This window comes from Bufo bufo, chromosome 4 (assembly GCF_905171765.1).
Source record: "Bufo bufo chromosome 4, aBufBuf1.1, whole genome shotgun sequence".
NCBI lineage: Eukaryota > Metazoa > Chordata > Amphibia > Anura > Bufonidae > Bufo > Bufo bufo.
Genome location: NC_053392.1, coordinates 626,296,076 through 626,319,850, shown reverse-complemented (window position 1 = coordinate 626,319,850; position 23,775 = coordinate 626,296,076). Strand labels below are relative to the sequence as shown.

Here is a 23,775-nt window from a genome sequence, read left to right as displayed (position 1 = left end):
TGAGATAGATTCACTCTCCATCTCTGCACACACGCTTGCTAATTCCCATTGTCCGACCCTTAGTTGGGATTGCCCCGTACATTTTAAATGGTCAATCTTGCCAAAATCATCTAATTTGTCATCATACATCTTAAGCCTATGGCCAGCTTAAACCTAGTAGAAGAGGCACTGAGTTTATTTAAAGCTTTATGATAGTCCATCCTTATGTGACCTATTAAACTACTCATTTATAAGACAAATATGAAGAAATTGAATAAAGAGTGGGATATATCAGAGAATAGCGTCGCAGTTATATATGCAGTAGGGAGAGCGGGTAGTTATATAATGTGCAGCACTCTCTCTTTCACAAATTTTTAGTTTTTGTATTTCTCCATTTTTAGTATTCTGCACATTTTTACAGGTCACCCTGTTGGGCCTTCAGATATTATGGACACATGACTCTGAAGAAGCTTTGTGCACCATAAAGGAAGATCGAAAAGTCATGCAAAGAACCAACCAGAAGTTCCTGGAAATCTTAAATGCATTAATGAGCCAGACAGTGCGAATCCTTAAAAAATATGAAAGGATCAAGTTTGAATCTCTAATCACGATTCATATGCACCAGAGAGATGTGTTTGATGGCCTGGTAACGTATCAAGTGGACCATATATAATAATAATAATAATAATCCATGATAATGATATTTTTATAGCGCTTTTCTCCCTGGGGACTCAAAGCGCTGTGACCCTGCATTCTGCAGTCTCAAAGGCTCGGGGAAAAAGGTGGGTTTTTACCCTTATCTTAAAGCTGTCCACAGAAGGGGCCTCTCGCACTGATTGTGGGAGTGAGTTCCACAGAGTAGGGGCTGCATAGAAAATGCCCGTGCACCAAATGATTTTAAGTGGATCCTGGGAATAACCAAATTCATCTTATTGGCGGAGCGGAGGGGCCGTGTAGGGGCATAAAGTTCCAATAGATCCGCAATGTACTTGGGTCCCCTGTGGTTTAGTGCCTTGAATGTCATCAGGCAGATCTTAAAAGGGAATCTCCATTTTACTGGCAACCAGTGAAGAGTTTGCAGTACTGGGGAGATGTGTGAGCCACGTGGGGCATTGGCTAGGAGTCTGGCTGCTGCATTCTGTACTAGTTGTATTGGGCGCAGAACTTTATCCGGGGATCCGATGAATAGGGCATTGCAGTAGTCCAGGCGGGAGGATACAAATGCATGAATTAGTGTAGGCAGGTCTTCTGCTGGGATAAGGTGTTTAATTCTCGCTATATTTCTCAGATAGAAGAAAGAGGATTTGACGACCGCTGATGCCTGCTGTCTGAGTGTTAGCTTTCCATCCAGGATCACCCCCAGGTTTCGCGCAGAGTCTTTACATTGCACGGTATCTCCCCCAATTGCTAGTTTGAAGTGTGAGGACTTTTGGACTTTATCCACCATGTGAGGACCTCCTACTACCAACACCTCTGTTTTGTCCGAGTTCAGCCTCAGCCAGCTGGTGTTCATCCAGTTTTGTAATTCCACTAGACAGGCATTGATGGATGCTGATGGGTCTTGAGTGCCAGGCTTGAAGGATAGATACAGTTGAGTGTCATCTGTGTAACAATGTTAACCTAGGCCATAGTTCTGGACAATTTCGCCCACTGGGAGCATGTAGACTGCAAAGAGTAACAGCGATAACACCGACCCCTGTGGGACTCCATAAGTAAGTGGCACAGGATTAGAGTAGAGGGTTCCCAGGCACACTTGCTGTGACCTGCCAGATAGGAAGGATTGAAACCAGCTGAGAACAGCCCCCCCTAGGCCACAGTAATTCTTCAATTGCTGGATTAATATTTCATGATCCACGGTATCGAAAGCTGCAGACAGGTCAGGAAGAATCAGAATTGAGCACTTACCTTTGTCTCTTACTGTAAGTAGATCATTCATTACTCGGACTAGTGCCGTTTCAGTGCTGTGCCTTTATATGTGGCATGTGTTGTATTAAGGAAGCCTAATATCTGCTGATAAAAGTTTCTAATGTTGAATCACAGCGGAAATCCAGTGCAAAATCCAGTCTCACATGCTAAATTTGCAGCGGACTTGTAGTGCATTTTACCCTTTACATTAAAGAAGTAATGCAAATAGTGAAATCTGCTGCAAATCCGTGACATGCATATTTTGTGACCAATTTGTCCATAGCATAAAATTACACTGCATTTTAATCCACCCTTAAAGGGATACTTCCCCTTATTACTCATATAGGAGAACTCTGGACTTTGTCTTTTTTTCACTAATGTGTGACCTGTATATACTGTAGTAATGCATGCAGTGGCTGGTGGGTGACGCATCCAGGTTTCTCTTGTGGAGATGTAGGGCGACACTCATATTTACTACAAGTGGTAGTGGTGCCTACTAATAAATTAGTATAGCACTTCTGACCCTGTGACAGCGAGAAATGAAGATGACTATTGCTCTTAAGTGCTGTATCGAGGATGGGAACATGTCCCTTATTTCTTTTTATCACTGAGCACCATTACTCTATTAGGGGACTTATAAAGGGAGCTATCATCAAATTCTGATTCATTTAAGAATATCACAAAGGGAAATTTATTATAAAAGATAACTAATGTTTGAAAGTGTTCTTAGCAATATCTTCGAAATTTTTACTGGTGGGGATTTGGCTACTGGGATCCCTAGCGATTTCTGAAATGAAGGTACAGAGGCGGAGCGCTTTGCCGCTTCAGCTGTGATTGGCTTCGGTTGGCTGATGTAGAGAGCGAAGAGTAGAGTGGCTTACGGGCTCATACTCTTTATATCGATCCATACACTCCTGTGGAAAGCCTATGATACAGCCCTCAGCACTTCTGAGCCTTTCTGTCTCTTCATTATAGAGATGGCCGGGGGTCTCAGGACTCGGACCCCATGGATAATAACTTCTGATATGTTTTTCAAATATTAGTTACTTCTGTCTTTATCTGGCATATGGTCATACCATTACATCATGAAGTCTCATGCACACTACTGTAGTTTTGGTCTGCATCCGATCCGCAGTTTTTGCAGATGGGATGTGGACCCATTAATTTCAATGGGGCCGCAAAAGATGTGGACAGCAATAAAAAACAGAACATGTCCTATTCTTGTCCGTATTGCAGACAAGAATAGGCATTTCTAACAGAGGGCAGACATACCGATCCAAAAAATTCGGAACACACATGGCTGGTATCCATATTCCACGGATCCGCAATTTGCAGACAACAAAAACGGATACAGTCGTGTGTAGTAGGTCATAACCGCTGTAAGAAGTAATGGTATCTCCACTGAATGGCACCAACACCAAGCTGACAAAATCAGAAATGTCTGAGGTTTTGCAAAAAGTGTCAGGATGCCTGATATGTTTGTTCAGCACGTGCGCCATTCTTTTCTAAGCAGTTATGCTATAAAAATAATGGTGAGTGCATTAAATGTAAGGTCCGGTGTAGGGACTTGTTGTTCTTACATCACTGACTTATTCCTAAGCCATACAGATGTATGAGGTTACATTGTGCACTGTTCTCTCATTATATTAGGTAAAAATGCGCATCCGATCAGCAAAGGACTTTGAGTGGGTGAAGCAGAGCCGGGTCTATTTCAAGGACAGTCTGGACAAAGTGCTTGTGTCCATCATGGATGTGAATTTTGAGTATCAGAATGAATTTCTGGGCTGTGCTGAGCGGCTTGTACCCACACAACTAACCAATCGGTATGTTTACTACATGGATGCTGATGTCAGGGGCGCAACTAGAATGTTCTTAGATTGTTTTACATTTGCCATGATTTTTATACAATTGGGAAAAACTGTGAAATGGTCGCAGATTTGCAATTGAATCTACAACTTTTCACCGCTCACTACAGATCTGGGGAAGATGGCGAGCTGGCCCGTCTCAATTTTTTTTAGTCAGGTATAATTTTTATTAAAGTAAAACTTTTTCATACAATAAAACACATTCTGGTGCAATAAAGAGGATATAAACATAGCACATAGTATGTCCATTTTCACAGTGGTATATTTAAAAACGGTAAATTACCACAATCTTTCATAAAAAGTACCCCCCCACACAACAACAACAACAACAACAATCCTGCAGAGATACGACTCAACCTGTTCACTGTTCAGAGAATATAATGCGTAAGTAGAAAACATTATTAAACAGATTTATCTAAAATGTAGCAGTACATCATTGATATGAGCCCTTTAGTGCTGCCACCACACAATATATGTTGCAAGATAGGAGGAGAAACTGAGATTTCTTGACCATCCCTGAATTGCATTTGAAACGCATGTCTCAGTTGCAGGAATTGATAGTATGTAGTATTCGGGAGACCAAATTCTGACTGAAGTTGTGCAAAAGGTTTAATATCCCCCTCTGTTTGAATCTGGTGGAGAAAGAAGATGCCCTTATCCTCCCAAGGAGAAAAGCCTTCTAGCCTGAAAAATTCTGGTAGTTGTGGATTATGCCACAGGGGTGTAGCATTATAATTTCCCTCTAGGCCAATCAGCTCTTTAGAATTAGACCAGACTTTAGATATCAGGGAAATTGTAGGATAGCCTCCACAGCCAGTTTGTGATTTCCCTGTAATGGGTACCTTCTGTTTCGTAATAAATGAAACTATCCTGGCTGAAGGTTCCAAATCTGTGTGTTGCCCCCAGCCCTTAAGATGTAGCAACTGTGAGGCTATGAAATATAGCCATGGATTTGGTAGTGCAAGACCTCCCTCCTCCTGGAGAGTCTTCATACGGATTCTAGATTGTTGCTTTTTCCATACTAAGGAGCGGAAAATGCCATGCATTTTATAAAATATTCGCTGTGGGATGCAAATGGGGGAGTTATGTAACACATAATAAGGTAATTGGGGCATTAATATCATTTAGATCAAATTGCATCTGCCAATAACCGATGGGGGAATTTTACACCAAGTATTAACTTTACCAATAAATTTAGTAATTAAGGGGTCAATATTAATATTTACATAATCAATGAGCATTAATTGGTGACCCTGACTGTTTCCCGAAATCGATAATGTCTCTCATAATGGGGCATATAGAACACTCCAAATTGCCTACATAGAGAAGCATGTTGCCAGCATATAGGGAGACTCTCTCTTCTGTGGGGATTCGCTCTGGTAGTTAGGACTAGTGTATGCATTATAGAGGCAAAATACACAGTTCTTGAATTAAACAGCAGTGTTTATTCACACATTGGTGTATCACAAAACGCAGGTGGCTTGGAAAGTCTATAAACAATAAAAGTCACCTTTTCTCCTGGGTGTTAATTCACACCCTGTTAGCGGTTCTGCCTCATCAAGTCCATAGGCGGCCTGTTCGCCTTTAGAGGGGCTCCTCCAGCCCGGCTCAAACCTCAAATCCCTGCACAGCCCTCAGTTCACAGCACACAGACTCCTGAGCTCCACTGTCAGACAGAGGTAAATCCACCACACCTGGCAGTGCTGGCTGGTTTTTATGCCTGGCAAAACCCGGCCTGGAACATGGGGAGTAGTCACCCACCAAGCACTTTGACTACTCCCACTAAGAGCTGTCCCGGATCAGCTATGACAGCCATGCTAAATCTCACGTTGTCAATTAGCAATAGCTGCTGCTGACACATAAAATACCGGCTCTTACTTCATCGAGGCCAGGAACCTCAGTGACGCATACTTTCCATCCACGATTGCAGGTACCTTCTTACACTTCCCAAGAGCCCATTGGAAATCCCTTCCAAGCATGTGAGAAGCGCAAAAGACAGGCCAAGGGCTCAATGGTAATAGCGAACGGGAGGGGGGGGGGGGGGACAACAGGCAACCCTGTCTCGTTCCTCTGTGCAATGTAAATTGTGTTGATAGCCCCCCATTTTCTCTGATCCTAGCTACTGGCGAGGTATATAATAATTTAACCCATGACATAAAACCATAGCCAAATCCCATAACTCTCATCACTTCCCACAAATATTCTCATTCTACACTATCAAAGGCTTTGGCTGCGTCAAGGCATAATATAGCACGGCATCCTCCAGTGTCTACCTTTCTCTAGAGATTTAAAAAAACTCTCCGGAGGTTTATAGATGTTCTTTTGTCGGGCATAAAACCTGATTGGTGTTCATGTACGAGGGTGGAGATAACCTTATTTAGCCTATTGGCAAGTACCCTTGCTAGTATTTTTACATCCGTTGTCAGAAGGGAAATGGGCCTATAGGATTCGGGCAAATTTGGGTCCTTACCGGGTTTTGGAAGTACCACCACGATGGCTTCCCTCATAGAGGTTGGCAGTGTCCCTAGTCGCAAAGCATCAGTAAAGGTTTCTAACAGATGAGGAAGAAGAGTCTCATGATATGGTTTTAAAAAAACTCAGCCGATAGGCCATCACAACCTGTAGCTTTTTCATTGGGGAAGAAACTAAGAGCCATTTTAAGTTCTTCTAATTGTAATGGTTCATCTAGATATTGGGCAGAATCGGAAGACAGTGTGGGAATAGGTATAGTAGCTAGATATCAGGGCGACTCAGGGCCAAAGGTATCCTGGGTATGAGCCGTCCTACCATCCAGGTCTGCTCATACGGTGAGGAGTTAGGGTGAGGATTAGGGACGCTGTAGGAGGTGACCTGCTCCCTAATCCTGGCATCCTGGCCTAGCTGCTTCCCTATTATACCTTACATTGTACGGTGGGGGGTTTCCCCCACTCCTCACCGTGACACTGCCTTTTGGTAGCTTCTCCCAAACCCCTAACTTTCCACGCAATAATTTGAACTTTATATATAAAAGAATGGCTGGCTCACAATATTTAGCAATTTTTTTTTACTCAAAACATATACATAAAAATGTTTAATCGAACAATATATCATAAATCCCCCAAACTGTATTCACAATAAGTTCATAAATTGATAAAACTGGTCCTTCTACAATGCAGAGCTCGCGCATAAAAAATAAAAAATGAGTGCACATACATGTGTTGGAATCGAGGAGGCGGAGCCAGCAAGCCATGGTGTAGGTCGTCTTCACCAGAGCTCCACACCACTAACCCAGCTACTTTAGCTTTATTCAGTGGAAACAGATCCTAAGATGGGGAAAACTCTTAGAGACAAAGACAATGCCTCCGGGGCCACTTTGAAGACAAAGAAGACCCAGGGGGACTTGAATAAGTTCCTTAATAGGAGATCAACGTCGCACCCCGATGGTGGCAAGATGGCGCGTGAGGCGCGCAACCTCTCTGAGCGGAAAGGAGCCGATTCGGACGCAGACAGCTCTGATGCCGAAACTTACAGCAAAAGTGAGTCGGACTCCCTACCTCTCACCCGAAGCTTTCTCCAGCAATCGCTGACTCAGGCCCTCACCCCGGTCATGAGGGAACTATCGGACATAAAGGCCGAGTTTCTACAACTAGGCCACCGAGTGGAAAGCCTGGAGGATAGCCATGATCAAATGATCCAGCGGGAAGCAGGAGTTCACGACCATCTGAAGGTGGTATCCAAAATGATTAACACAGCTTTCCTGAACCTGGAAGACCAGGAAAATAGGGGTCGGAGGAAAAACGTCCGCTTGAGAGCTATACCTGAGACGGTTCAAGCAGAGGACCTGACCGACATCGTTCGCTGTATTTTTGCCTCCCTAGTAGGAGAAGAACAGGCCGCCGCCATCGTTATAGAAAGAGCGCACAGAGCTCTCAGGCCCAAACCGCCCGCAGGTGAGCCACCTAGAGATGTGGTTTCCGCCCTTATGAACTTTCTGGATACCGCTGCTGTCCTGAGAGCAGCTAGGGAGAAGGGGGATGCCTCCTTGGACGGCCGTAAAGTGCTTTTATTCCAAGATCTAGCGGCCAGCACGTTAGCTAAGCGCAGAAATCTGCGCCCACTGACCACGATGCTTAGAGAGAAGAAGCTACCTGTCAGATGGCTGTTCCCTTTCGGCCTTAGCACCGCCATAGGAGGTAAACAATTCACAGTGAGACTCCCAGAAGATTTGCCACCTATTTGGGAGGCCTTGGGTTCAGAAGCTCTTGACATTCAATCATGGCTTCACTGCGATCCAAATACAGAACTACCAAACTTGCCACAGTCAGAAGGCTGGCGCTTAGCGCAAAAGAAGAAGTCTCCGAAGAAAAGAATTCCCTAACCTGCTCCTGTGGGACTTTTCCTGGGATTCCGCACCGATCCGGACCACCGGAGCCCATCGTTTTTGGGATTTCACCTCTGCCGTGCTTTACAGGACTCAGGTTCTATGCCCTCTACCTGATTATCATACCACTATACCAATACCTCTTATATTTGTTTCTTCAGTTTGCTTAACCTGATATACAGGCCATCAGTATATTTTATATTATTTTGTTTGTCTTTGTCTCCCTCCCTTTCTCTCTCCCTCCATATTGCCTTTTCCCCTCTACCCTTGCCTTGTCTATAAGCCATCATCTGGTTGTTATCTATAGTATAGAGCCTGCTGATTGTGCTTTACCCAGGGTCTACACAAATCCACTGTCCATTCTTATGTGTTGGGTTTGGGGTGTGGGCTCTGGCTCTTGGGTGTTTACGCACTAGTTTTCCCCCTGCCGGGGTCCCTGACCCTTTAGGTAATTGTTACCTGTTTAGTACTTACCTTTAATATCTTCTCTAGATGTTATGTTCATATTCCTTGTCCTATTGTTACCCTGTGTCGCCCTCATCTGGTCACATAGCTCCACTGCTTAGGCCCTCTCATTTTCACCATGTCTGACATAAAGGTATTATCTTTCAATGTGAATGGCATGAACACACCACAGAAAAGGAGCCAAATATACCATACACTTCGAAAGGAGAGAGCTGACTTAGTCCTTTTGCAGGAGACCCATTTTAGACATCTACATATACCCCAAACAGTAAATAAACATTTTCCTGTCTGGCATCATGCCTCTTACTCCTCAGCTGCCAGAGGCGTCTCCATAGCCCTAGGACAGAGCTTTCCCTTCACCCTCGAGGCCAAACTAGCTGACCCTGATGGCCGCTTTCCTTTCTTAAAAGGCAAAGTAGCAAACACCATGTTTACTATAGCCAACCTGTATGCCCCAAACAGCAGACAGGTCACTTGGCTGCTTCACACCCTGGAGGCCTTAAAAACATTTAAAGAAGGGCTCCTCATTTTAGGGGGGGATCTTAACCTTACACTCGATCCTTCTATAGATTCGACCTCTATAGGTCGCCCCACCTCAAGAAGACAGCTGAGGAGATTACTTATCACTCTAAGGGACTTAGGGGTCTCGGATGTCTGGCGCATCCTCCATCCTGAGGAAAAGGATTACACTTTCCACTCACTGACGCACAACTCATATCAGCGTTTGGACTACATTTTCTTTGCAAACCACCTACTGTCCTCGGTTACTGAGGCCAGAGTTGGTAACATAACCATTTCCGATCATGCGCCGGTGAGTGTGAGAGTGAGAATCAATGAGCTGCCTCCGAGATCCTGGGTCTGGAGGTTAAATGAGACGCTCCTAGAAGAGGAATCCCATAAAAAGGCTGTAGAGCTGTGCCTCAAAAACTACTTTTTAGAGAATACTAGAGATCTTACTAGTGGGACGTCACTATGGGAGGCTCATAAGGTTGTAATCAGAGGGGAACTCATTAGTCTAGGTTCAAGTGCCAAGAAACGGAGACAGAAACAATTAGACTCCCTCCTTCAACAGATCTCCACACTTGAAACTCTCCACAAGAAAACAAAAACAGAAGAGGTCCTGGTGTCACTTAAGTGTCTGAGGCATAAGTCATTGACCTTTTGAACATTAGAGCGGCTGGGGCCTTGAAGACGTTGCGCTTCAAACAATATCTTCATGGAAACAGAGGTTCTAAGTTAGTTTCCAACCTCATTAAGAACCAAAGGAATAAATCCTTCATTCAAGCCATCAAATCCGCTTCGGGCCTCCGACTTATTAATACCCCGGCGATAGCTCAGGAGTTTTGCTCCTTTTATTCGAACTTGTATAACCTCCCGGTACCCCTTACTAGCCAGCAAATTGAGGCACGCTCATCTGAGTTTCTTAGCTCCATCAACATCCCAAAGTTAGCTGCGGATGACATACATCAGCTACTTCAGCCGTTCACAATAGAAGAGGTGGAAAAGGTTCTTATGTCCATCCCTTCAGGCAGGAGTCCTGGGCCTGACGGCTTCCCAATTTCTTATTATAAAAAGTATAAAGACATATTAATCCCACACTTTGTTACAGCTTGTAATCACCTCCTCAAAGGTGGCTCTCTGACCCCACAGGCTCAGGAAGCACACATTACGATTATCCAGGCATGTGGAAGTTACAGGCCAATTTCGCTGCTGAACACTGATCTGAAGTGGTGGGCTAAATTACTTAACAGCAGGATGTCGGTGTTGCTTCCTGGGCTTGTGGGAGAAGAACAGGTAGGATTCGTTGCAGGAAGAGAGGGCAGGCATAACATCAGTAGAGTTATTCATGCGATTACCCACTCCATCAAGTCCAACTCCCCCCTTGTGCTTTTAGGTACAGATGCGGAAAAGGCGTTCGATAGGGTTAGCTGGGCCTATATGGGTAAAGTACTACAAGCTTTTGGTTTCCCAGAGGATTTTATCAGAGCTATTTTTACACTCTACTCTGCACCATCAGCGAGAATACTAGTTAACGGCACCCTATCGAACGCCTTCCAAATTAGAAATGGTACCCGTCAGGGATGCCCATTATCTCCCACCTTATTTGTCCTCACCCTAGAGACACTCCTGCTTAAGTTCCGCCAATCTTCCACAATCAAAGGGGTGAAACTAGGTAAATTTGTCCACAAGATGGCCGCTTTTGCGGATGATTTGCTGCTCCTACTATCTAATCCTGAAGAGGCTCTGCCGGATGTTATGCAGGTTTTTGAGTCTTTTGGGGCCATCTCAAACTTTAAGATAAACTTTGATAAGTCGGAGGCCCTGGGGGTTTCCCTTCCTGCTGCCCTGCGTACTAAAGTCAAAGCCCTTACACCATTCAAGTGGCCAGCGCAAGCTATAAAATACTTAGGAGTGATGATCCCGACAAACCCCAAGTTGCTGTTCAGTCTTAATTTCCCCCCGCTTCTCTCCAAAGTTACCTCAATTCTCTCCAGAAGCAGCTCCCCTTTCCTGACCTGGCTAGGCAGGAAAAATGTACTCACCACCTACATCCTGCCGTTGATAATCTACACCTTGAGAGCCTTACCCATCTTGATACCTATTAGTTTTATCAATAAGCTACAATCTATCATGAGCAGTTACTTATGGGACAAGAAGCACCCTAGAATGTCCTTTCGCCTCCTCTCCCGAAGGAAGAAATATGGGGGTATCTCCCTCCCTGACCTATTGACCTATATACAGGCCATTAGCTTTGAAAGATGGCTTAAACTTGCCAGACAAGAGACACACTGTATGCATATTGACCTTGAACTGGCCTTGTTGGGTAGGGAGCTATTTCATAGACTATGGACACCCGAGAGAGCAGGAGAAGAAACCAAAATTGTAAGCGAACTTACCAAAGGAATGCTTCATAATTGCCTCAAGTCCTTGGGGTTAACTTCCACTCAGGACAAGATTTCTCCATTAGCCCCTATCTCAGTCATTCCCACACTAATATTCCCACAAATTAAATCTCCATTAGACATCTGGTTATCAATGTCACACCATAGATTAGGAGACATGAAAGGGTTGCAGCCCACATCCAACTTCTATACTACCCTCTCGGGTGTACATGCCCTTGGTAAGGACTTTATCCAAATTAATGACTTTGAGAATGCCTGTAAACAATTCATGACATCTAAGTTTATTCCACTACCTGACCCGTCATGGTTAGAGAATTATGTATTACTCCCACACCTACCCCATAAATGCACTACCTTCATTTATAGACAGATTCTAAAAGCGAGAGACTCTAACATACCACACTGGGTTGCTGAGTGGGGAAGAGAACTCCAACTTGATTTAAGTGAGGCTGACAGTAACTGGATTCAAAATTCCTCGCACGACTTTTCCAAGTGCATAAAAATCCAAGAAAATTCTGTTAAAACAGCGATGCGTTGGTACAGAACCCCTGAATACCTCTTTAAAATCCATCTGCTATCTACGGATCTCTGTTGGAGGTGTTCTGCTGCCACTGGATCCATGTCCCATATCTGGTGGTCTTGTCCTGCCATCAAATCCTTCTGGGCAGATGTTGAATCTGCCATTAACACGATTTGTACAATGACCCTGAAGCTTTCAGCTCAGTTAGTGCTATTCTGGATGCCCACCTCAAATTTCCGTCCCGGGAAAAATAATTTGGCTACTCATTCACTTATGGCCGCAAAGCTACTAATTCCAATTAAATGGAGAGCAGTTGATCCACCAACGCTGAAGATGTGGCGTAATAGGGTTCATCAGATATGCCAGATGGAGGAGCTGATAGGCTGGACTTATCATAGCAGAAATAGATTTTTGCAGGTCTGGCAACCATGGCTAGATTATAGAGCAAACCTTCTTAACTCCCAAATGTGGGAAACTGACTAGAAGTGTAGGTAGATGGTCACTCCCTATAATAGCTAGATAATACCCCTTCCATTTCTTTCTTTTCTCTCCAATCTGATCATTACTGGCGATATAGTCTAAATCTGCTGCATCATGCCTTGATAATATAACATACGACCTTTATAGATATTCCTGAGCAGAATGTAAATTCCATTTTTGGGTCGACACACTGTTGGGTCTGTTACTCCCCTTCCTCCCTCCCCCTTTATTGATTTGTTTATTGATTTGTTTGATGTAATGAATGTTAACCAGACGCATTGTAAGATCAATCACTCCAGGGCCTTTTAGCCCTAGAAAAGTGGTTGTCACATCCTAACCTGTATTGTTAGGCATTGCCTTTGATGATTTATGACTAGATTTAATTGTGTTGTGACATACGCTGTACTGCGCTACATGCGATATGAGGATTGTTTCTTTGCTTATCTAATAAAAAGAGATTTCAAACATGTGTTGGAATCCAACTGCTAGTCACAGTCTACTTGTTGGGTGTTTAAAATGATCCAAGCTTGCAGATTACAATATGTGGCCGTTAGTATATAGTAATGTCAGGTATTACTCACGGCCTCCTGCAGCTCTTCAGCCGGCTTGTGTTCCGGTCTCTCAGTGTCTCAATACGAATGTTCACTGTACAGCTCACAGCCTGCTACGGATTGCTCACTGCTGTCGCTTTGATTACGCAGCGCAGATCTTCGCTATTCCTTTCTCGGCTGTGTCTTTTCCAGCGCATGCGTTCTGAGATTACTGGAACGCCGACCTCAATTGGTGATAATCTCTGTATTCGCTTTGCTTGTAATATGTTCCCGTACACACTGCCCTTTCACAACCACCACTCTAAGCAAGCCGCCACCTCTGCTGATCGGGCCGCGGTTGCCGCGCCATTTTGTTTTGCCGGCGGTGCACCCAATCCATCCCGTCCCTCCTTCTCCTTCTTGGTGGTGCGGGTCATGGTGGTAAAAGCCGCCCTGTGTGATGCCAGCTCCTTCCCAATGTCAGCCTCAGAATGCCGCAGGATTATGGAGAGCGCTGCTCAGGAGCTCTTGCAGACGCGTCTCCTCACATTGCCGGCCAGGCCGCGCCCTCTGGCCCGTCTCAGTTATTATTTTATACACCTGTTTTAGGCATAGAAAATGATCTAAATCTATGGCAGCAAAGTTGCTGGTGTAGATTTTGGCTGGTGGTGGATGTGCCTAAGTTATGTAGAGGCCAGCACCTCATACGCCAGCGCAAGGGGTATTAATGATAAAATAATATTCCACAAAATTACAATGTGGATATGTGCAAGACAACAACTTTACCATTGTAAGAAATATTTCAAATTCTGGATTTAGGTCAGCTATTTCCCCATGTGTGTTTTGCGTTTCTAGTCAGTTCTATTGAAAGGTCTAGGCATTTTTGTAATTAAATATATTCTGTCACGTGGACAGCACAGTGGCTCAGTGGTTAGCACTGGTCTGGGGTCCTAGATTCAAATCTGACTGAAGGCATCATCGCCTTTGAGTTTGTATGTGCTCCCTGTGTTTGTGTGGGTTTCCTCCAGGATTTGCGGGACACCATTGCCTGCTGGAGCTCTCTGGATCCGGCATTGCTGAATGCTACCAGAATGCCCAGTGACCCCATTACCTATAATGGGGTCTGGCAGAGATCGGCTGGACAGAAACTGCTCTGGCCGATTTCTGGCTTTCTATGCCGGAACAGCCTGTTGGAAGGCTGTATTGCATATGTTAAAGTAGCCTAATGTGTTAAATACATTAATTTGACTTTTGTCACACGCATCAGCAATGGGTCCATGGGCTGCAGGTTCATGTGGATTGCTAATGAAAGAAGAGTTAACCCCCTGATGTTTGTTAATGGCTGCGTGTTTTTAGGTGAGCCACATGGCCATTAGCAAACCGCAATGAGAAAGCACTTCTTTCATCGGGAAGCACCACGGACCAGCGCCTTCAGGCCACCTTGTGGCTATGGGATGGCCATGTAGCACCCGCTATGCACGACAGCACACTAACACAACACAAACCTTTGAACAAGACAAGTTTACTGCTACTAGGCATTTACTGCATTGTGTCAGATGAATGGTTGCTACATCTGTACCCTGAGAGATCCACTGTAATAAGCAGAAGTATACATTCTGTAAGTTATAGTTGATGAGACACTTTCATCGTTTGCACAAAGAACAGAAATGTGACAGGAAGTCTGTAAAGTAGATAGGACGCACGTTAGTATGAATTTACCCCAACTTTCCCATAATTCTGCTGCCTGCAGGTGTTACATTGCACTCGCTCAGGCTATAGGAATGACCATGGGAGGAGCTGCCGCTGGTCCTGCTGCCACTGGAAAGACGGAAACCGTAAAGGACATGGGAAAAGCTTTGGGGAAATACGTGGTAATCTTTAACTGTTCCCCCCAGATGGACTGCAGGGCGCTTGGACGAATAGTTAAAGGTAACAGAAGTCTGTCAGACTTTACCCACTGTGTACGGATGGTTTTAAAACACATACGGTAGAGTCATATTTACTAACACTCTATGGAACCGCTGCACTGTACAAGAATACGGATCCATATAATATAATAAATCCTTCTCCTGGTTTACACCAGAATTCTGTCTGTATGACGAAAATGTGTAACTTCAGCCCTGGTTGTTGTATCGGACTGTGGGCTTTATATTATACCCTGGGCACTTACTGCTGAAGGTACATGCACAGCTCCTGTGCCATCAAATGCACCTACCGCCATATCCTAAGAGCACCACAGTTAGTACGTAGTGGTATGCCTATTTATAAGAAGGGTGAATGAAGTTTTCCAGTTTCATGTAACCACATCTTATATAATGCCTTCTTTCTATTAGACTTTTACACTTTATATCTAAATATCACCAAGTATCCTCTCAAAATATTCATATTATTGTGCTTTTCAGTCATATGAATTAGTGCATTAAAATTATTGGTATGTAAAAGATTCACGTCACACTGACATTATCTATATTAATACAACAGGGTGGAAGTTCTGTATGGGTACATCATGGCCTATATTTTAAGGTTTCCATATATGAAAACGCAGAAGCACATACATGTGTAGGGCACGCCTGCATCTTTGTTATTTATGACTGACAGGGACTGTCACATATAGAGGCCTGACGGGGTCTCTGACAACATGATACCTTCAGGACATTGACATGGACAATATACTGTATCAACTTTACTATATTATTCCTTCAATCATTCAACTTTTATTAAGACTGATTTCATTATTATCTTTTTTTTTTACAAATCCAGATGAACGAGTCCTCCTGGTATTCCTCATTACAAAATACTGATACTCTACAGTTGGAGAGGATTTTATATTTTTCTGAATGTTTTACAATTACCGTTCATTAACTGCAGATATGTTCTTTGTATTTCTCTGCTCTGTGTGTAGGTCTTGCTCGGTCAGGGTCCTGGGGCTGCTTTGATGAATTCAGCCGTATAGAGCTCCCGGTGCTGTCAGTGGCTTCACAGCAAATTTATATCATGCTGTCTGCCCAAAAAATAAGGAGAAAACAGTTTACGTTTAGTGATGGGGAAATAGCTGACCTAAATCCAGAATTTGGAATATTTCTTACAATGGTAAAGTTGTTGTTGCCTTGCACATATCCACATTGTAATTTTGTGGAATTATTGGGATGATTGTGAACTTCATGTTTGTTTGTTTCCACCAGAATCCCAAACATGCCGACTTCCAGGATCTCCCGGAGAACTTGAAGATACAGTTTAGAATGGTTTCTATGATGGTACCTGACAAACAGGTGATATGTTTGTGCATCTCAAAGATAAAATCCTAATGTAGGGCTTGGTTTTTGTTCGTGTCATTGGGGGCAATGAAAATATAAGTATATGCTCCTACCATGGGAAGCTAGGGACAAATGTTGGCTCTTTATACACATCCCATATCCATCCTGGTCCATACCCTACTAAGCAAATAAGATGCATTAACAATGGGTCCATACTAATTGTAATGGGAGCTGAACCTCAACATGCACAGGAAAGTCATGATTCTCCCGAGTGATAGGCAATGGCGCACAATCATCAGTGCAGACCATACGGCTATTATAAGGGACGACCTTGGAGAGAAGGGCCCAACCCTGGGTTACAAGAACCAATGCAGGACTCCCTTCTCCAGAGGAACTGCTTTTGAGAAGACGGGTGGAGAATTTGCCCAACAATCGTGGGAAGAATAAAGAAGGTTAAACAAGCACAGGTCCTTTTCTCCTGGTTGTCAAACCCACCCATACTTTTATGCATACAACTGACAGTGTGTTTGATTTTCCATCTGTTTTTGTTAATATATTTTTCATATTTTTCCAAACTTTTCTAGGGTTAAAGTCTGGGGTCAGTCATGTACGTACAACATAACATAACACACAGGAAAAGGGAAAGCTATAGATTAAAAATACAACCTGATGAAAACTATTGAACTGTGTGTTAATAACTAATGACACTGTGTCCATAGCTGTGAAGAGTCTTCACTATAAACTATGAGTCACCTGGTACTGGTTCTACATTTCTAGAAGATACAGTAGCCTTTTATTGATGTACTATATTTCGCTCTTTCAGATGATAATGAGAGTAAAGCTGGCCAGCGCTGGCTTCCTATCCAACGCGTCCTTGTCTCGGAAGTTTTATGTCCTGTATAAACTCTGTGAAGAGCAGCTATCAGAGCAGGTATATGAGCTCATGAGCTCTGTCATCCAGTTTATTGGTGTTTTAGAGGAAGGACATTGGGGTACATTTATAGAAAGTATTATTTAGATGACATTTTCTGTGCTAAACGACAGATCGGATCAGTCACACATTGTAGAAGAGGTTTAACAAAAGGGCATTCACAATAAATGTCACTGTAACATATACTGATTTGATCCACTGATCTCTGTCCCATATTATTTCTAAGCACTAGTGATGAGCGGCAGGGGTCATATTCGAATTTGCGATATTTCGCGAATATTTTGTAGAATATTCGTCGAATATTCGCGAATTCGAATATTCGTTATATTCAACTTTATTTTTGTACTCGAAAAATTGGCAAGGTAATGATCGCGTAATATGCGAATATTACGCGATCCATTCTGGTGTGGGTCAAAAACGAATATATAGCACTATAGAATTTAGTGCTATATATTAGTTTTTTTAGAATATTCGTCTTTTTTTTCCATTTATTTAAGCTGGAAGGAATCATGACTTCAAATCGAAAAAAAAGACGAATATTCTAAAAAACTAATTTATTTTCGATATGGTGCTATATATTCGTTTTTTAGAATATTCTAAAGCAAGAATATATAGCAATATAGCAAATATTCGAAAAAAAACTAATGTAGAGCAATTTAGCTAATATAGTGCTATTATCTTTTTTTTAATAGTTTTTTAATAGTTTTAATTTTTTTCCAATCTGAACTTCAGATGAGAAAAAAATTACAACTATTAGACAAAGAAGATTATAGCACTATATTAGCTAAATTGCTCTAAATTCGTTTTTTCGAATATTCGCTATATTGCTATATATTCTTGTTTTAGAATATTCAGAATATTTAAAAAAACTAAAATATTCGTTTTTTAGAATATTCGTCTTTTTTTTTTTTCAAGCTGTACAGTTGTTCCACTTCGGCATACTCCTCCCCGACAAGTGCCCCAGTCACCATGGGAACGCCTGGGGGTTAGAATATACCATCGGATCTGAAATCTTACGATCTCTGTGAGATCGTGAAAACTCAGATCCGATGGTATATTCTAACCCCCAGGCGTTCCCATGGTGACGGGGACGCTTGCCTGGGGGTTAGAATATACCAGCGGATCTGAGTTTTCACGATCTCAGTGAGATCGTAAGAACTCAGATCCAATGGTATATTCTAACCCCCAGGTGTTCCCATGGTGACGGGGACGCTTGTCAGGGAGGAGTATGCCGAAGTGGAACAACTGTACAGCTTAAAAAAAAAAAGACGAATATTCTAAACAACAAATATATTCGATATAGTGCTATATATTCGTTTTTTAGAATATTCGTCATTTTTCCCATCTAAAGTCATGATTCCTCCCTGCTTAACTTGCTTGTGGGCCAATGACTTATTTGCCCACAAGCAAGAAGCAGGGAGGAATCATGTGTTCAGATGTTAAAAAATGACGAATATTTGATATAGCGAATATATAGCACTGTATTCAGAATATTTGCAAATTCTCGAAGTTGCGATATTCGAGATAAATATTCGTAATTTGAATATTCGCGCTCAACACTACTAAGCACTACCCAATCACAATGGTAATATGACCCTTTATGTGCCCCCCCCCCCAAACACAATATGGTGCCTGTTATGTGCCCCCAGCACAAAATAATGCCCCTTTACGAGTACAACACTTGGCTGTCTCCAGCTATTCTATAGAAATGAATGGAGCAGTGGCGCGCTTTTCCGACCAGCCTCTCCATCCATTTCAGGGGGCTCCACAGGGTATGGGACCCCACCGATTGGATAGTTATCCCCTACCCTGTGTATAGGAGATAACTTGTTGGATTAACCTTTATGTTTTGCTTTGGAGTCCTGTAAGGTCTGTGTACGACCTTGCTCATGAGCCAGATCGAGCACTCTGTCACACAGGAGTAGATCTGAATCAGACACAGTGAATGAATAATGATGATTTATCCTTAAGATAGGTCATTACTATCAGATCGGTGGGGGTCTGAGTCCCGGCACCGATCAGCAGTTTCAGGTTGCTGTGCGCTCATAGGAGATATGGTGAGCACAGCCAGCATCCAGCGGCTCTCCCAGTGACATTCAGTTCAGTGTACAATGCCCCACACAACAGCAAGAGCGTCCCTCTTAGTTTGTGAATAACGCCTCTGTCTCTGCCTTGCTTTGCGGATCGCACAAAGACACATACATTTCTATGGGGCCATGCACAGATGCATATTTTTTCTGATCTGTGTGGCCATTCCACAAATGATAAGGAGGAGAGTGTGCGAAAATTGTATTTTTTTTGGTCCATTGTGAAATACAAACACAGTTGTTTGCATGAAGCCTAACTTACATGAAGTACATTCTTGCATGATTTGCGCTTAAATCTCCTTGTCTATATCTGCAAATTCATGGTCGGCTGCAAGATGTCGTAACCTGACATGCCATTCAGCAATTCTTTCTGTTGCTAAATGATTGCATGAATTACCGTAGAACATTTCAAGTGCTGCATTTATATATGAAGAGAAGTGCTTGCTTAAAGAGGTTGCCTGGGTTCAGAGCTGAACCCAGACGTATCCCCATTTTCACCTAGGCAGCCCCCCTAATATGAGCATCAGAGCATTTCATGCTCCAATGCTCTCCTTTGCCCTGCGCTGAATCACTCAGGGCAAAGGCTTTTAAACGAGATCTGGTGACGTACCGGGCTCTCCATAGGGACTGCTAGGCGGAGGCTTCCGCCTAGCAGTGAGCCCAGTGACATCACCGGCACTAATGGGCAGGTTTTAATGCTGTCCTAGCCTGTAAAACTCTAAATCCTGCCCATCAGAGCCAGTGACGTCACCGAATACAGTGCTGGACGAAAGCATCCGCCTGGCAGTGTAAAAATATAAACAAAAAAGCCCTTGCCCTGCGCGATACCATGTGACCGCAGCGGGGGACGACCGCTCCAGGCTGGAGCCGCCCACACTAGTTAAAAAATAGTCTACAGAGTCCTTGGAGATGGAGACAAAGTTCAGGTGACAACATGCAGTGGATGACAATTTTAGGGGCTACAATAGGAGATCTTTGGACATAGTTTATGCAGAGAAAAGAACGGACCCGGTGAATGAAGTATATTAAGTTGTAACTATGCACTGACACAGTCTATCTGAGGGGGAGGGGGGGGGAGTTTAGTTACTCTTTAATTACTGTTGGGGAAAATGCACCAAAGAACAACAGTAATTTGTGGTAAAATTGATCATCTTGTTTTATATATGCTTAGGGCTACTTTCACACTAGCAGCAGGACGGATCCGACAGGCTGTTTACCCTGTCGGATCCGTCCTGCCGCTATTTCGCCGTGCAGCCGGACCGCCGCTCCGTCCCCATTGACTATAATGGTGACGGGGGCGGAGCTCCGTCGCAGCACAGCAGTGCACGGCAAAAGGCCGCCGGACTAAAAGTACTGCATGTCTGACTTTTTACTCCGGCAGCCTCTCACCCCGAACTGCCATACTGCGCCGGAGCTCAGCCCCCGTCCTCATAATAGTCAATGGGGACGGAGCGGCGGCACGGCGAAATAGCGGCAGGACGGATCCGACAGGGTGGACAGCCTGTCGGATCCGTCCTGCCGCTAGTGTGAAAGTAGCCTAATGGAGCTGTTGTGGCTCCATTGTTTGTGTTTACATTGAAAAATGTTAAATATTAAATGTTTTTGCTGCTTGTTTTCTGTGCAGTCTGACACGTGAAATGTGGATATATCCTTATAGTTTGTTGGAATCAGTGGGATGTGTTAACCTGCTACAGATTGATCCACTTTAAAATGTATAATTCTTAGGGTCATTATGACTTTGGCTTGAGAAACATCCTATCGGTTTTGAGAACGCTGGGGGACGAGAAAAGAGCAAAACCAAATGAGAGTGAATCCAATATCGTGATGAGAGGATTGCAAGATATGAACCTTTCCATGTTGGTAGGTGTCCTCCTGCTTATAGAAGAAAAGGCAATGTTTTTTATGACTGCATGTTAATAATTTTTGGCTAAAATATTTTTTTTTCAATTGGCCTTTATAAAAAATATTGAGCTGTTCTGTCACAAAGGGTTAACTGTTTTTCTAGCTGTATGACTGGTACTTTCACTTTGACGTCATCTAATAAACCTTATCTCTAAACGACTAAGAGGTCATAAACACTTATTTAAGCCACATTTTTATCAGTAAGATAATAATTGAGCTATAATAAGTGTTTATAATGTCATAGAGCAGAGATAAGGAGCCCTTCAGCTCCTGCTCTGACAGAAAAGACAGAAAATCCAAAGGGTGCTACTAGAGCATGTCGGCTCTGTACAAAAAAGGACGCCATATTTTTAATTCCGACCTATGTATAAAAAATAATTTTTTGCTCAAAATGAGTACAATGCAATAATAAAAAGATACCCCAAAGGTGTCCATAGCCTTTAATATTAATACTTTCATGTCTGTGATGTTGTGGTGATGGCTGCAAAAGTGTTTCGGTACAGACAAATCTTTCCTTTCTTCTTTTATTGTGTGGCGATGAGAGTTCGTTGTTGTTCTCAGTTTTTGACCAGTTTGACCGACCATTTTCACCTGCCCCCAGTAGGACATTTGGTACATACGATCAAATAAACCACATCTAGCGTGGTGCAGGTGAACGTACCTGGGATCTTGTAGTTCTGATGTGTATTGGGGACTGGCCAGTGGTCATTATATATGGACAGGTCTTACATTTGGTCTGTTTGCTGGTGAATGTTCCTCCTGTTGTTGGAGAGGACAGTGAGCTTCTGACAATGATGTTTTTCAGATTAAGGGTCTGTCTACTGCACAGGAGGGGGGGGGTCTGGAAATATGGATTTAAAATAGTAATCTTTTTGTAGTATTGGATGTAGTCTCCTTAGAATTTACAGATTTGGGTTTTAGGTGACTACTAGAGGTACCTGATTATTTTCCTGTTTTGTATTGTAGGAGCTCACTCTTTGGTTATCTGGTGGCTCTGGCAATGTGGTTTTCCTCTGTGGTTGGAGGGTATCCCTGACTTAGAAATGTCTTTTTGAGGTTTCCAAGGTTTTCATCCCTCTATGTAGAGTTTGAACATATGTGGTTGTATCTGATAGCTTGATTGTAGATGATGGAGTTTTTTATGTGTTTGGGGTGGAAACTATCCCATCTGAGGTATGTTGTGCAGCCAGTTGGTTTCTGGTAAATAATTGTCTCTATTTTATTGTTCTGTACCTTGATGATGGTGTCCAAAAAGTTTATTTCAGTAAAGGAGTAGTTGAGAGTTAAATTGAAGGTGGGATGAATCTGATTGAAGCATTCATGGAATGTTTTTAGTTGTTCAGATCCAGTCCAGATGATCATCAATGTAGTGGTAATAGGCCAAAGGCTTGATGGGGCAGGAGGACAGAAAGTCACTTTCAAGCTTGGCCATGAACAGATTTGCATATTGTGGTGCCATTTTGCTCCCCATTGCTGCATCGGTCTTCTGTAGGTATATGCTTTCTCCAAATGAAAAGTGATTATGGGCTAGGATGAATTTTGTAAGTTCCACCACAGATTCAGTGCCAATTCCTTTATCCTTCATAAAAAATGTTGCATCCTGTTGTGAAATATTGGAATATAAAATTCTACATCCATTGTAGCCAGAATAGTTCCCTCTGGTAGGGGACCTATTTGAGACAGCTTATTTAGTAGGTCAGTTGTATCGTGGAGGTCTCAGATATGAAAGTGTTTATATTAAAAGGGAATTTCAAACCACGGAAGGACAAGAGAATCTGGGAATACAAGTTCTTGACAACCTTTGAAGAAGAAGGAATTCAAATTCTTAGCAAGCTTATAGGTGACTTATAGGATAGCTGCCTTACATCTGGTGACATTAGAGGTAGAGCTTGCTAAGAGCTCATTTGAACTCCTTCTTCCCAGAATTCCAGAGGAGCATGTATGGCCTATAAGCCTCCTTACACCGATTAAGGAGAGATAGTTCCCCTCCATTTAATGACAACATTTAACACACTCAGATCAGGAGTTAGTGTGTCTCATACAGTAGAAAAAAAGAACACAAAGTAACGCTTCATGCAGGTAACATTATACTAACACTGACGAAACCTGAAACTTCACTAAAAACACTAAACAGGTTGCTTTTCAACTTTGGCAATATTGCCTACTACAAAATAAACGCCAATAAATCCAATATACTTAACCCCTTAGGGACTTAGGGCGTACCGGTACGCCCTGTTTCCCGAGCTCTTAAGGACTCAGGGCGTACCGGTACGTCCTAACTTTAAACAGACATTGTGGCGCGGCGGGGGTTATTAGGAACAGGATGCCCGCTGAAATCATTCAGCGGGCATCCTGTCACAACGCCGCAAACCGCAGGTCAATTCAATTCAAGTCCCAAAGTGGGACAAAAAATAAAGTGAAAAAAAAAAGTTTAAAAAATGAAGTTTTCCCCCCAAAAAATTAAAAGTTTCAAGTAAAAATAAACAAAAACGTCATTTTCCCCAAATAAAGTAAAAAAAATATTGGGAAAAAATAGGGGGAAAAAAAAAGTATGCATATTAGGTATCGCTGCGTCCGTATCGACCGGCTCTATA

The 23,775-nt window shown here is 43.0% G+C and overlaps 1 protein-coding gene across 1 annotated transcript in view; it reads left to right on the top strand.

The window, feature by feature from the left end:
* DNAH8 (dynein axonemal heavy chain 8) overlaps positions 1-23,775 on the top strand; it is a 622,089-nt gene that overhangs the window by 364,172 nt on the left and 234,142 nt on the right. The window contains exons 44-50 of the mRNA XM_040430275.1: positions 401-625; positions 3,535-3,707; positions 14,758-14,936; positions 15,910-16,097; positions 16,190-16,276; positions 17,085-17,192; positions 21,005-21,139. Coding sequence (XP_040286209.1) covers positions 401-625; positions 3,535-3,707; positions 14,758-14,936; positions 15,910-16,097; positions 16,190-16,276; positions 17,085-17,192; positions 21,005-21,139 — 1,095 coding nt within the window. The remainder of the gene's footprint in view (positions 1-400; positions 626-3,534; positions 3,708-14,757; positions 14,937-15,909; positions 16,098-16,189; positions 16,277-17,084; positions 17,193-21,004; positions 21,140-23,775) is intronic.